The sequence below is a fragment of the Ahaetulla prasina genome, chromosome 2, assembly GCF_028640845.1.
Source record: "Ahaetulla prasina isolate Xishuangbanna chromosome 2, ASM2864084v1, whole genome shotgun sequence".
Lineage (NCBI taxonomy): Eukaryota > Metazoa > Chordata > Lepidosauria > Squamata > Colubridae > Ahaetulla > Ahaetulla prasina.
In genome coordinates this window covers 83,280,003-83,294,754 of record NC_080540.1, presented here as the reverse complement: position 1 = coordinate 83,294,754, position 14,752 = coordinate 83,280,003, and the positions used below count along the sequence as shown (strand labels likewise).

Genomic DNA, 14,752 nt, shown 5'->3' with positions numbered 1-14,752 from the left:
AGGAGAAATCTGTCCCTTCTCTACAACCTGGATACATTGGTGAACATTCAACTGGGCAGTGGTGGGCAACTTTTGTGGCTCCAAGATCCCTTTTTTATTCAGCCCTCTCAAGTCCCCAATAACAAAATTACCAAGAGGCATAGTTTCCCTCTGAAAATACAAACATTGAATTGTATGTCCCAAACAGCTTAAATTTCCCATTGCCTTCCTAGCCAGGAGGAGCAGAAAATCTTGCTTCCTGACCTCTCCCACTCTGCACAATCAGCTCATCAATAATAATATCCACATTGCTCCCAGTCAAGTGCATCATGGTTACCAAGATGCTCACCAACCTTATCGTGGAGAGTAATAGTGGGCTTTCTGAGGAAAAAAAGAGATTCTTGGCCGATAATTATTTTACCATCACTCTATTCTTTCATCATTTTAAACAACTTCTATATATACTGCATGAGTTACTTGGGCAGAGGAAGAAATTTTCAGAAAGATTTACCTACTCATTTTAATATGTCATAGTTTGAAGTAATCATTCTTTTTTTTATTGAAAAAGTTTTTACAAAAATTTTCACCCCCCCTTTTTCCCCCTCCCCCCACTCCCTCCCCTCCCCCTCCCTCCAAAACCACCCTCCTCCCTCCCCACCCCCCGACTTCCCAGAACAAACACAAGAAGAAAAAACAATCAGTTGCTAAATTTTCCCTAACACAAATTATAATCCTCCCCTTCTTCTCAAATCCTAACTTCCCCCATACAAATCAAAGATAAATACATCCTAATCATTCAAAAGCAATCTGATATCTCTTAATCTGATATCTATTTTGCATATATTCAATCCATTTTTTCCATTCAGTTAGATATTTTTCTTGTGCAGTGTCTTTCAAAAAGGCTGAGGTTTTAGCCATCTCAGCCAAATTAGCAATTTTTCTATTGTTTTCTATTGTTAAATGAAGCCTTAAGATTTTTTTTAATTTATTTATTTTGTCACACAGCATATATAAGCATAAGCATGAAATAACTATACAATATATAAGCATATATATATATAAGCATAAGTATGTAATGACTATATTAATTGGATATAATGAAAGGAAACAATAGGATAGGAACGATAGGCACGCTTGTGCTCTTATGCACACCCCTTACAGACCTCTTAGGAATGGGGAGAGGTCAATAGTAGACAGTAGATGGGATTAACTAGACTCCCTGCAAATTCTTTTAGGGCAAAGGTCTGCAGTCTGCTACTTTATGACGGCCCTGCTGAAATTTCAACCTCACGAGCTTGCCCTATTGGTGGCGTGGCATTAAGGATAGATATGGGAGCCTCCCTGCAGCCTCCCACTTCCACTCACTCCCTTAGAATCCCCACAGGCAGAAGCTGCTCCCCATATCTGTCCCTTCAGTGTTGCTCTCACTATCAGTCAAAAACTTTCAGCAGCTCTCTAGAAGATAGGGCAGCTCCCATGTAACCCACAACCTTTCCTAAGACGCTTCTCAGTTAAAGGGACAGAAGAATTAGCCAATTTTGTTTAATTTTCCCTCCTTAAGTGTTGGAAAAGAGCATTTGCATTTGCTGCCTTTTGTTAAAGAAGAAGGCAAATTAGGCAAATCCAGGAGGAAGGAGGAAAATTGCAACTTTGTTTGCCAGAGGCCTCTTCCTGCTGGTTGTTGCCCGGTTTCTGGCATAAGAAGCAAATGGAACAGAATGTCAACCCTGAGATTGTTGCAGGAAACCTGTATTCAAAGCTTCTTAAGGTTGAAGCATCTGGACAGACTGTTCTCCAAATCCTCTCATATTCCAATGCTCAATGTCTCCAGTGTGATTAACTCAGCTTTCTTCTAAACTGTGTTAACTAGGTCCGATTAACTAATTATTAATTAATGCCAATTCTAGTCCATGGATGCCATTCCAAGAACAGCAGTTTCATTTCTGTAACTCTGCAGTAGAACGTTCAGCTCCATCAATTTGGCCCTTTGGGAGGAAAGCGGTGAGTTTCAAAAGTGGGAAGAGTCTCCTTAAATAGCCTCAAAGTTATTCCTCTAGTTCAGGGGTGGATTTCTACCAGTTTGTCCCTGAACAGGTGGACAGTTCACTGATAGGGGTCTCCCCAGTGATGCACCTGACAGAGCCCATGCGGCTAGAGATAGGCCAGCATCAAGAGATCATCATGATAGTGCTGAAAATGATGAAGGCGGTAATTCTGGGGCTGTCCCCCTCCCCCCCCTTTTTTTTGCAAATTTCAGCTGCTAGATTAAACTTTTTACCCATTTAACAGTTTTAAGGCATAAAAATCAACATGGCTTTCTTTAAATCCAGCTCCCTGTAACTGACATACTTTCAGAATGTTAGAGGATACATTGTCAAGCTATCTGTAGACATCCAGAGACATTATGTTTAGAAGATTCCCACAGTAAGGATGGTTTAATCTGACAAGACTTGTTCTTGACAAATTCTTTTCAATTTCCACTTTTTTTTGAGGTGTATAAATGTTTTTATGACTCCTTCTTTTTTTGAAAAATAAGTCTATTTTTGCAAATTTCAGCTGCTAAATTAAATTTTCACTCATCTAACGGTGGTAGGTTGTCTTGTAACGTCCTGCGCTTTGGTGTTGTGGCCTCTGGAGTTCTGTGCTGTGATGGCCTGAGCAGATGGCTGTGATGCAGCATCCCGGGTTTTGGTTTGGTTTGGCCCAGAGGCCACAACACCAAAGATCAGGATGTTACAACACAACCTACTATCCAGGATGTTACTGTACAAGACTCAGGAGGTCACATTCCCAGAACTCAGGATGTTTCCAGGAAGCCCATTAACCAGGTCTTTACAACACAAAAGACTAATGGGCACACAACTAGGACCACACCCACACAGGATGCCACGAAACAGCCGACTAATCTGCAAACACCCACTCCATCACCAATCAAGATGCAACCACACAGCCAACCAACCCGCTTACAGCAACACTCCCCACCTCCCCACCAGTATTTATAGACAGCTGCTCCAACCACGCTTTGCTCGCACAAGCATGAAGCCGAAAGCATCAGCCTGAAGATGATGAGTGAGACCTCATTGAAACGTTACCAAGATACTCTCAACCTTACATGCCAAGACCTACATGCCAAGACCTACATACCTATACGCGTGAAAACCTACAAAAACATATATATACATATACATATACATATACATATACATATTGTTGTGTCTTGCCCGCCCTCAGAGCAGCCGGGGCCTTCTTACCTGCTCCCGAACACTGAGGAATGTATGCCTCCCGGCCCAAGTCCTGGCTCCATGCCCACACAAACTGCAGAAGAAGGAGCATCTCCCTGCCCCAGCCCTGACTCCATGCCCAGGCAAACGGAGCAGCTAGACCCCTCCCCCTCCTCCACAGCAGGTGAGCCTGAGGAGGGTTTACTCCCAACAACAGCTGATTGGAGTGACCCTCGCATCAGAAGATTGGAGAGGCGGAGGCAACAGAAGGAAGGGAGGGGCAGGCCTTAATGAGTGCTGAGTCATGGAGCCACACCCCATGGCCTATATAAAGGATCTACTTTCTGGCAGTCTCTGAGTCAGGCAAAGTCGAACTTATCTTGCTGAAGTCACTTACTGGTCTCCTGCCTGCTCTGAGGACTTTGCTAGGACTTTGGGCAGAGCTGCAGAGGCAAGCCTGATTCGGATTTCCCTGACCCAGCCGTCAGCGGAGGAGTGGGACACGACACACACATATATATATATATATATTCTGAGGTTTTCACGGGTGTTGATTGGGCAGGATAAAGTAACCTCACCTTTGCATAGGAAATGAGTTACATGTAGTCAAACATTACATATTTGCATCCCATAATATCATACATGTTCATTAAAATGAAGTCTGATGTCAGAGGGGGTGTAAATTGTAAGTAAAAAGGTTGCTTCGTGTTCACAAAGAGGTAAACCAGACCCCAATTCATACTAATGAACCTTTCCTTTTCTGGAGCTAGTCTCCAGCCAGTTTATCAGTTTAGGAATGTTAAAAGCCAATAAACCTGAACATCTTTTTAAAAGAGAGAAAATAACTCAAATGAAAATACAAAGTAACTATGTTAGTTAGCAAGTTCCAAGATCTGTGTCATGTGCTCCTCAGTCTTCACAGCAGTAGCTTCCAATTCCTTCTTTGGCCAGCTCACTATACTGGCAGAGTGTCTGATGGTTGACAGAGCATGCATTCAGGTTGATGGCATGGATCTTGTTCTTTCCATTAAGCTGGTTCTAGATGACATGTATCCTGGGTAGTATTTGGATTTTGTTGTGTTCTTGGCTCCTCATTGTGGTTTTCATGTGACAGTGGGATACCAAGGGACTAATAGCTGGTCTGTATGTATCCATCCCATTGGTCTTAACTGTCTTACTTCTCTTGATTGCCATCTGGCCACACTTTTCCAGTCAAATGACATCTCATTCACTCTGAGCCACTCTGAACTCTTAGTCACTCTGAGACTCAGCCTACAAAATGAGAAACTCTAACCTAGTCAAGAATATCATATCTAAACTGAACATAATAAGCAAACAAGCAACTACCATAGGAAACAATATATACTGTATATAAGCCTTTAGTCAGAGAGATGGAAACATGTCAGTTACAGAACAAAACAATAATTAAGAACAATGTCCTTGCTGAATCCCCCTGGAGCTGAGCAATTAATTTCAAAGCCCCCCCCCAAAAAAAGCATATAGATACCTGTGAAAGAGACATCCTCACCTGGAAAAGAAACACCACCAAGTGTTCCTATTAGAATAAAAATATCCCAAACTTCCCTAGGAAAAAAGGCATGTTTTGGTGATAGGAAATTCAATTCTCAAGGGAACAGAATCGGTCATCTTTAGATCAGACATCCAAACTAAGGAGGTATGTTGTTTCCATGGAATAAAAATCAAAGATATGATTGAGAATCTTACTTGTTTAATCTTACTGTTATCTGACTTCTCTTTTTCCCATGCAGATGGTCCTTGATATAAGATTGTAATGAGCTTTACTCATTAAGCGAAGTACCCATGTGATCATTTCATTTAATTAACGATTTCCCTTCTCTCCTCAATACAGTCATTAAGCAACCACAAAGGCCATTAAGAGGAGCATGGGGTAACCAGGGATGAGAGATCTAACTCAGGCTCAGGGTCCCATTGTAGCATCTCAACATGGCATATCTAATAAATTGATATTTAAAACCCTCATTCATACCACATTCAATTCTTGTTTCCTGTTAAAGGGGTATCAGATTTTACATAGATTTTCACCAAGAATCAGTAAAATCTCCATTGAAGTGAGGTCAAACTAGGATATCTGTCTGTCTGTCTGTCTGTCTGTCTGTCTGTCTGTCTGTCTGTCTGTCTGTCTGTCTGTCTGTCTATCTGTCTGTCTGTCTATCTATCTATCTATCTATCTATCTATCTATCTATCTATCTATCTATCTATCTATCTATCTATCTATCTCTATCCTGATTTCACTAAGAAAGTTTCAGAAAAAAAGAAATTGTTTATTAAAAAATGATCTTTCACCAGATCAATACAAAACTTCAATATTTTATATGTTTTCCAGTAATATTCTGGCTAGAAATTATTACCAAGTTCAGATTCACAAATCTTTATCAGAATCTGATACTTCTTTGAATGCAGAGGACATTTCTCTTACCTTTAAAAATCTGGTGTTGGAAAAGTTTGGTTGTGTGGTAGTAGAAGCTAGAGTTGCCTATAAAGTAATAATAGATGATTTTAATGAAGAATTCAATGGATAAAAATTATTTACATGTTGATGGCTTAGTTCTTGTTCTTCCCATTGAGCTGACTCTGGATGACCTATTTTATCCTGTATGATACTTGGATTTTGCTGTCTTCTTGCTCCTCATTATGGTTTCCACATGAATATGGGATATCAGGGTTCTTATAGCTGGTCTACATGCATCTAACCCATTAGTTTTCACTAGCTTCCCTCTCTTGATTGCCATCTGACCACACTTTTCCATTGGTATGTGCTGTACCTAAAGGCCACTAGTGTGAGATGTCACAAATTGACTTCCAGTTTCTTCAGCTAGTAAGTGTGGATCATGTCTGAGCCAGCTGCTAGTGGCCTTATGCAGGTTCTTGATCTGCTGTTAGATTTCTGTTACTGTGATGATGACTGGTTCCTATTCTGAATAATTGTTATGGTGTGCTCTCAGGTCCTGCATCCACTTTGTGCTGGAGTTACATGCTTTCTCTTTCTCCCATATAGATACTCATGATCATAATGGAGTCTGTCCCTTATGATTACAATTTATAATGGTCATTAAGCAAGATACCCATGTGATCATCTCACTTGATGATCCCCATCCCTTCACACCCCAATGCCAGTAGTGGGTTGCTACCGGTTCACCCCAAATCGGACGAACTAGTAGCAGCGACGGCAGGAGGCTCCGCCCACCCACCTGGATGCTTCTGCACATGCGAGCGCATGAGCACCCATGAGCAAACTGGTAGCAATGGATTTTGAAGCCCACCCCTGCCCAGTGCAGTCATTAAGCAACCACACAAGTCACTAAGAGGAGCATGGAGTATCCCAGGAATGAGGGAGGTCCTGGAAGGTTTAAAACAGGCTCAGGATCACATTGTAACACTTCACCAGCTCACACATGACCTGCCCCAGATCCCCAAGGTCTCCCACCCCAAGGCACCCTCTGCTCTACTTCCTGCTCCTGAAGGTACTTGCAGGGCTTGAGCCTCCTTTCCCACTCCACCAGCTTCCACAGCCTCCTTCCCACCCTGATCATGGATCACTCACTTAACTTTTCAGTAAATCTTCTAGAAGTAGCTGCTCTACTTTGTGACTTTCCTATGCAGTAGAGACTTTGCTATTCTGGAGACAGGCACAATTTTGGGAGTGGCTGCAATTAATGGTACTCACTTACAGGACCACATAGTCTACAGCATATAGTGGAGCCAAGGGATGGAGCAGCCTACTCTCCTTCCTGAACATGATCACCAGAGCTCAAGAGAGCATGTTTGAGAAAGGAGAGCAGGTAATTCCACCTATCAGCCTTCCTGGAGGGCGTGTGGCTCTGTCATAGAAGCTGGCACAATTTCAGAGCTGCTACAATTCTTTGCAGCCACTCCCAAAATGGCGTTCACTTCCAGGACAGTGTGACATGGCCTCCACTATACATAAAAAGACAAAGTTCCACAAGATGTTTAAGCTCAAAAGAAAAGTTTCTGGTTTCAATTGTGCATTTACTTTTAAAAGTTTCTGCATCAAAATACATGCTTGTTCCCAAATTTCCTAACTTTGTTATACAACCTGTAAAGATTGAAAAACAAATTTCCCTCAGTTTGATTACATTTCCAACAAATATTTTAAATTCTCATATATATATTTAACAATTTATCTGGTGTCATGTACCATCATTTTATAAATGTTATATTTCAACCCTTTCTTCTACATACTCTCCTGCTGCTCAAAAATCCATTTTGCTGTTCTGGATGTCTTCTTTCCATCTTTGTGAACATAGTAGTCTTGCATCCGATGACATCTATAAAAACAAAGTCACATATTTTCTTTCCACTTGTTTGTTTGCCACCCTAAAAGAAAACCTTCCAGTTTCAATTTTACATCAGTTGTCAAAATTTTCTGAATCAAAATACTTATCTGATTCCAAGATTTCTTAAATCTCTTGCATGTCCACAAAGAAGGCAAAAAGCTATCTTCAAATTGATTATATTTCCAAAAATTGTTTAAAATTATACATCTTTGACAGTTTGTCAGGCATTAAATAACATCGCTACATAATTTTATAAAAGATTTCTGTCAAATTATAACGTAAATCTCAAACTTGTGTCCACATATTTTCCCAGTGATCAGGCATAATCCTATACCCAATTTTTTTCATCTATTTAACTATAATCATTCAGAGATTAAATTTCAATAACAATTTATACTTTTGAATTAAGATACTCATCATTGACACCTAAGTCCATTTTCAATATGTGAAAACCTTTTCTTTTGTTTAAGAACTAGTAAATTATTTTGCAGTGCTCAATGAAGACATATAGTGTAATTTATCTCCTCCCACATTGTGTTAATTAGACCAAATTATCAATTAATTATTAGTGCCAATTCTAGGTCATCAATATGTTTTCCAGGACAGTAGTTTCAGTGTTCTGTAACTCTGCTATGGAAAATTCAGTAAGACTTTTGGGGAAGAAGGTTGGGCTTTCCAAGAGTGGGCAGGGACCACCTCCAGTTGTAACTCTGCCCTCTCCCCCCTCCCCTGAGAAACTAATCCAAGTATTTCAGATATACTCTTCCTCTAAGTCACATTTTAATCTGGAGGTCTTCAGTGGCCTCCCAGAAGCAGGACTGATCCCTTGTGAGCGCCCAATCCTTTTGATGACTCCCAGCTGCAAACAAATGACCAGGAAACATTGCTTTCCCTTTGCTTCCTTCACTGCTGGAAAAGAGCATTTCCATAAGGAGGGAGAGGGAGGCTAGACCCTGGCAAACTGAAGACGACAGTTTGGCACAAAGAAGCTCTTCAGGCATAATTTATAATTATATTTTGTGTAATTCCTGCAGACACCCAGATGCAGGTTAGAAAGCTGTCCAATGACATATAAACCAGTGGTGAACTTCACTTACCTTTACTACTAGTTTGCTCGTGCTCACTTCTCTCATGCACGCACCACTTCTGCGCATGCACAGAGCATATTTGATGATATCTGGGCAGGTGGGCGGAGCCCCCCCCCCCCCCCCGCCGCTGCTACTGGTTCGCCCGAACTGGGGCAGTAGCAACCCACCACTGATATAAACTGAGAGGAGGGAAGAAGGAACCAGGTTTTATTTTCACATTCTCCTTCCCTATGGTATTCTCATGTGCCCAAAACCAAAGCAGACAACCAGGATTAGAATGGAAGGAAACTTAAACCAAGACCTAAGCCTAAAGTAATGGAACCTAATTTCTCTTCTCCTCAAAACTTTCTGGATTCTCTCATAAAAATAACCATCTTACCACTTGCTCCAGTACTTCTGAAACACTGAAGCAGAATTTATCAAGATAGGTCAGTCACTGCCTAGTCTGCAGTGCTGTATTTAGCAAGGCAATAATATGGCAATACAGAGAAAGGACCATATGAGATTGACGTTTTCAATGTGGGCCTGCATTGGTGATGCATAAAATGGAGAATGAGTTGTTTGACCTTTATAAAGAGAAAAAGGAAATGTCACATTTTCTGCTTGCTAACTTTGTGCCCATGCATGCAGTTGTGCTCCTGCTTTAAAATAGCTTTCATCAAATGTGCATTCATTTTCAGAAGGAGAATACATGATTTGGCTCTCATGTGAGGAGATGATGGAGAAATCTCATATTTGAATACTTCTGAATGGGAAACAGTCACTGCATATAGATATTTGAGAGATTACTGAGACGGTTGTACCATATAATATAATATAATATAATATAATATAATATAATATAATATAATATAATATAATATAATATAATATAATATAATATAATATAATATAATATAATATAATATAATATAATATAATATAATATAATATAATATAATATAATATAATATAATATAATATAATATAATATAATATAATATAACAACAGAGTTGGAAGGGACCTTGGAGGCCTTCTAGTCCAACCCCTTGCCCAGGCAGGAAATCCTACACCATCTCAGTCAGATGGTTATCCAACATTTTCTTAAAAATTTCCAATGTTGGAGCATTCACAACTTCTGCAGGCAAGTCGTTCCACTGATTAATTGTTCTAACTGTCAGTAAATTTATCCCTAGTTCTAAGTTGCTTCTTTCCTTGATCAGTTTCCACCCATTGCTTCTTGTTCTACCCTCAGGTGCTTTGGAGAACAGCCCGACTCCCTCCCACTGCTATCATGTCTCTCCTAGTCCTTCTTTTCATTAAATTAGACATACCCAGTTCCTGCAACCGTTCTTCATATGTTTTATCCTCCAGTCCCCTAATCATCTTTGTTGCTCTTCTATGCACTCTTTCTAGAATCTCAGCATCTTTTTTACATCGTGGCGACCAAAACTGAATGCAGTATTCCAAGTGTGGCCTTACTAAGGCATTATAGAGTGGCACTAACACTTCATGTGATCTTGATTCTATCCCTCTGTTTATGCAGCCCAGAACTGTGTTGGCTTTTTTAGCAGCTGCTGCACACTGCTGGCTCATATCTAAATGGTTATTCACTAGGACTTCTTGAGTACATTCATACATTGAATACATTCACTTGAGGGAATGTACTCTGCAGAAGTGCTGTTTCTGTCATGAGGTAAATTCACTTGATTTTTTTGTTATATCAGTAATGAACTTTTAATTACTGACTCTTGCAAAATCCATAAATGTAGAACATTTTAAAAATACTTTTTTTGCTTTTATTTATTTAAAATAATAACAGAGGAACAAAAACAAACGGTACAAAACACAATCTTTATCCAATAGGACACGGGTGTCAAACTCGATTGAGTCATGGGCCAGATCGTGACGTATCGTGACTGGTTTTTGCCTTTGTACTCCGGGGTGGGTGTGGCCTGCATGTGATGTAACCAGCCTGCCAGCTGCCAGGACTACAATAGGGTATCTATAATATTAGTGTGCATTATAAAGTATAATAAAACTAGCAATGGTTAAAGTATCAGAGTCTCCGGACTTCTAGCCTGATACTTTAACCATTACATATATAAGCTTAGGCTCGAAGTCAGCTAGGTGACTTTGGGACACTCACTCTCTCTCAACCCTATGAAGGAGGCAAGGGCAAACCAGTTCTATAAAAATAAACATGTCAAGAAGACTTGCAGGATTTGTCAAGGTAGCTACCAGGAATCAACATAGATTCAAATAAACAAGAGCAACAGAAATGTAGGATGATGCACTGCGTCCAAAAGAAGACTCATGGAGGGATAATGCTGTGCTTTGTTTATTGATAAATCAACAAAAGACATTTAAAGGTGTAACAGAGCAAAAGAAGAGGAAAAAACAGATTATTTGTGGGGTTGTTAATGAGCAGGGAGATTGTGGGATATTCTTTAGAGAATGTGCCTTCATCTTCTGCATTTCAGATTTCAACATTTTCCGAAATATCTCAGCCGAAGTTTTCTACCACTGTTGCTGATGGGAAAACAAAGCCAAAATATAAAAATAAGAACCAGAGAAGTTTATTCACCATTATGGCCCAATATTAATTAGCAATTTTACTTGAGAGCCCTGGTGGCATAATGGCTAGAATGCAGTATTGCAGGCTGACTCTCCTCACTGCCAGGAGTTTGATCCTAACCGGCTCAGCCTTTCATTCTTCTGAAGTCAGTAAAATGAGGAGCCAGATTATGGGGGGCAATATGCTGATTCTGTAAACTGCTTAGAGAGGGCTATAAAGCACAAGGAAGTGGTATATAAGTCTAAAATACTATTGCTATTGCTACTTGGGAAATCATGAAAGTGGCAAGCTGGCTCTGCTTCCCTTACCTCTTAAAATTGGTGAAATATTCTCCATGGCACCACTACAAATCTATATGTGATGTGGCAGAATTTCTGAATGAATATTCACAGTTTACTTGAAAGGAGGATGAGTTTTAACACCTCTTTTTTAAATCTTAGAAATCCAGGGCTGCCCATACAGATGATCTCTTCTCCAGCTCCACAAAGTCAACCCTATACTTACATATACGCATTGCAGAAATAACACTTGTTGGCATGAGTTTTGCCATCAGAGCCACAGTGGGGTTGATACTCCTCGGTGCATCTATCGTTTGGGTAGTCCTTGCAATAATCCTATGGGGGAAAGCAAGTGGTTTATTTTATAGGGCTACTCTATTCTATTTCTCAAAGAGACAGGGTCACAGAATCTATAAATCTGACCTGAACATTTAATCTGGGACAAGCTTATTATCTATTATTATTCTGCCAAACAACAGTTCTTTCTTCTAAAAGATAAGAAAGTACAATCCCAGAAGGTTAGTTCCTGTTAGTTCCTGTTCCCAAAATGGCCATCCTGTTGTGTCTTGTCCGCTCTCACCGCAGCCGGGGTCTGCTTATCTGCTCCCGAACACGGAGGAATGTATGCCTCCCGGCCCCAGTCCTGGCTCCATGCCCAAGCAGGCTGCAGAGGAGGGAGCATCCCCCGGCCCCAGCCCTGGCTCCATGCCCAGGCAAACGGAGCAGCTAGACCCCTCCCCCTCCTCCACAGCATGTGAGCCTGAGGAAAGTTTACTTCCAACAGCTGATTGGAGTGACCCTCGCATCAGAAGATTGGATAGGCGGAGGCAACAGAAGGAAGGGAGGGGCAGGCCTTAATGAGTGCTGAGTCATGAGTCACAAGCTGCAGAGGAGGGGGCACCTCCCGATCCCAGCCCTGGCTCCATGCCCAAGCAGGCTGCAGAGGAGGGAGCATCCCCCGGCCCCAGCCCTGGCTCCATGCCCAGGCAAACGGAGCAGCTAGACCCCTCCCCCTCCTCCACAGCATGTGAGCCTGAGGAAAGTTTACTTCCAACAGCTGATTGGAGTGACCCTCGCATCAGAAGATTGGATAGGCGGAGGCAACAGAAGGAAGGGAGGGGCAGGCCTTAATGAGTGCTGAGTCATGGAGCCACACCCCATGGCCTATATAAAGGATCTGCTTTCTGGCAGTCTCTGAGTCAGGCAAAGTCGAACTTATCTTGCTGAAGTCACTTACTGGTCTCCTGCCTGCTCTGAGGACTTTGCTAGGACTTTGGGCAGAGCTGCAGAGGCAAGCCTGATTCGGATTTCCCTGACCCGGCCGTCAGCGGAGTAGTGGGACACGACACATCCCTCATCTGTGATGCTGCAGAATGGATCCTTTCTTTTTATGAATTAAATTTTATAAGCAGTTGTGGGTTTCAAATCCCGTCGCTACCTGTTCACTTGTGGGCGTGCGCATGCTTGCATGCGTGATGCTTCTGCGCAGAAGCATGCGCAGAAGCATGCGCAGAAGCATGCGCAGAAGCATCCGGGTGGGTGAGCAGACCCTCACGCACCACCGCTACAGAGTTCACCCAATCTGGGGCGAACCTGTAGCAACCCACCACTGCTTATAAGTCATATCATATAGTGTTTATACAACTGTTCATATTAAAAAATATTAAGAAAAATTTCTTTATCTTATTCTGTTTATTTATGATTCATAACTTTACTTAAATAATTTTTGCATTCTAAATGTTAGACATTACTCTCTATAATCATAAAGAATTAAACTTTAAATAGATTTTCCTGAGTATAATCTGTCATTGCTTCTGATTGCTGAAGAGGATTTCATGTAATAATCATACACTGGTACTTACCCGGACATCAACCATTTGAGCAGCAATATCTGAAACACAAAAAAATACAAGACATAAATATAAATAAATATTTGAAATAAGTTTATATTTTCTCATTCCTTTTTGTCTTTAATTTATTTATGTGTTGGTAGCTTGTCCCTCCCTCCCACTTCCAATTGATCATTGACTAGCTGGAAGAAAATAAAAAAAAAAAACAGTACAAATTCAGTAATAACTGGCAGTAGTAATAATGGTGCCAGGATATCATAAAGCAGATCCGCAACAGAGCTAAGACACCATTGTTGTTGATTTCATTACAGATTACAGTTACATTAGACATGAAAGTTCCACTTTATTTCTACTATAGGAAAAATTTGTTTACCAACTGCCTTCCTCAGTGACCATTCGAAGTTACAATTGTGTGAAAATAACTTTGTGACCAATACTCTCACTGATAAACTTCACAACATCCCCCAATCAAATTATTACCATTACAGTCAATCTGCATTGTCTTACACCTCACCTGTTGTTTTTTTTTTCCCCTCCATCTTGTAGAGTAGAGCAATTGAAGAGAAAGTTATTACACAAGAGTAAATATGCATACTTGAGGACTATACATAGCAATCAATGCAATGGTTCCAACCGGAAAACTAGTGCATTCTCCACACTGTTCCTGCTTACTCTCCTGTAATCCCTTTTTTTTTTTGCACTCTCTCTATTCTGGAAGAGGAGAAGAATGGAAAAATATGTCAGAAACAAGAGAGATTGCCAACTGACATTGTCTTCCCACTAACTCAAATTTGTTTAAGCAATCTCTGTAGGCAATATCTCCTGTGCCTGACCCATTTCTTCCCCACTCTGCAAAAAGAGGGATTGGAGAGGAAGGGATTACAAAACAATAAGCAGACAAACATCAGGGAATACATTGGGATATTTCAATATCAAAGTCCAGGTTCCCTGCCTTGAGCATGGTAATAGCTGCCCCTGCAACTACATTCCTTCTCATGTTATTAGACAATTGAATGCCTGCAAATTTTCCAAAATAAAGATATTGGAATAGGAAATTGAACTGACCAGAAAACAAGAAGAACACCATCAGAGCAAGCAGCAGAAAACTTCCTTGCTTCATGATCGTGTTGAGTTTGCTTGAAACAGGCCTCTTTGAAGCAAGTATACGCTGAAGGTTAAACCTCAAAGCTCTCCCATGTCTTATATATATGTATCTCTGCTTCCTTAGTGATGTAATATCTCCATCACAATGCAATCACATGTGAAAATGTGAAATTACTGAAGTACGGGGGAAGCTGCATCAATGTAAAAACATCTATCTAAGCAAATCATCCCGGAAGCCAGAAACATTTGTCATCCCAAAATTAAGGACTAACCAGAAATACAGGCTATTATCTTGATCATGGCCACTCTAATCTGAATGGTGTTGAGATCTATTTT

General features: G+C 40.7%; 1 protein-coding gene and 1 long non-coding RNA gene across 3 annotated transcripts; both read right to left on the bottom strand.

The window, feature by feature from the left end:
• Positions 1–812: 812 nt before the first annotated feature.
• Positions 813–7,529, bottom strand: LOC131191520 (uncharacterized). Of its 2 annotated transcripts, none has more exons than XR_009153525.1 (3): positions 7,444–7,529; positions 5,660–5,716; positions 813–4,784 (listed from the first exon to the last, which is right to left on the bottom strand). It is a non-coding gene; the product is annotated as an uncharacterized LOC131191520 (long non-coding RNA). The 2 variants fall into 2 exon arrangements; XR_009153526.1 differs by lacking the exon at positions 7,444–7,529 and having other exon boundaries at positions 813–4,472; positions 4,729–4,784; positions 5,660–6,621.
• A 3,400-nt stretch (positions 7,530–10,929) lies between these two features.
• LOC131191296 (ovomucoid-like) lies at positions 10,930–14,504 on the bottom strand. The gene is made up of 4 exons (XM_058169315.1): positions 14,378–14,504; positions 13,325–13,353; positions 11,689–11,798; positions 10,930–11,138 (listed from the first exon to the last, which is right to left on the bottom strand). Exons 1-4 carry the CDS (start codon positions 14,430–14,432, stop codon positions 11,093–11,095), a joined length of 240 nt encoding a protein of 79 aa, XP_058025298.1. The 5' UTR covers positions 14,433–14,504; the 3' UTR covers positions 10,930–11,092.
• Positions 14,505–14,752: the final 248 nt, after the last annotated feature.

Bases quoted from the DNA above. Each gene is read 5' to 3' on its own strand.
- LOC131191296 (XM_058169315.1), bottom strand. From the start codon at position 14,432: ATGAAGCAAGGAAGTTTTCTGCTGCTTGCTCTGATGGTGTTCTTCTTG. The intron at 13,354-14,377 runs GTCAGTTCAATT...TTTGTGTTTCAG, and splicing joins GGTGTTCTTCTTGTTTTCTG to ATATTGCTGCTCAAATGGTT. The intron at 11,139-11,688 runs GTAAGTATAGGG...TTTTCCCATCAG, and splicing joins TATTTCTGCAATGCGTATAT to CAACAGTGGTAGAAAACTTC.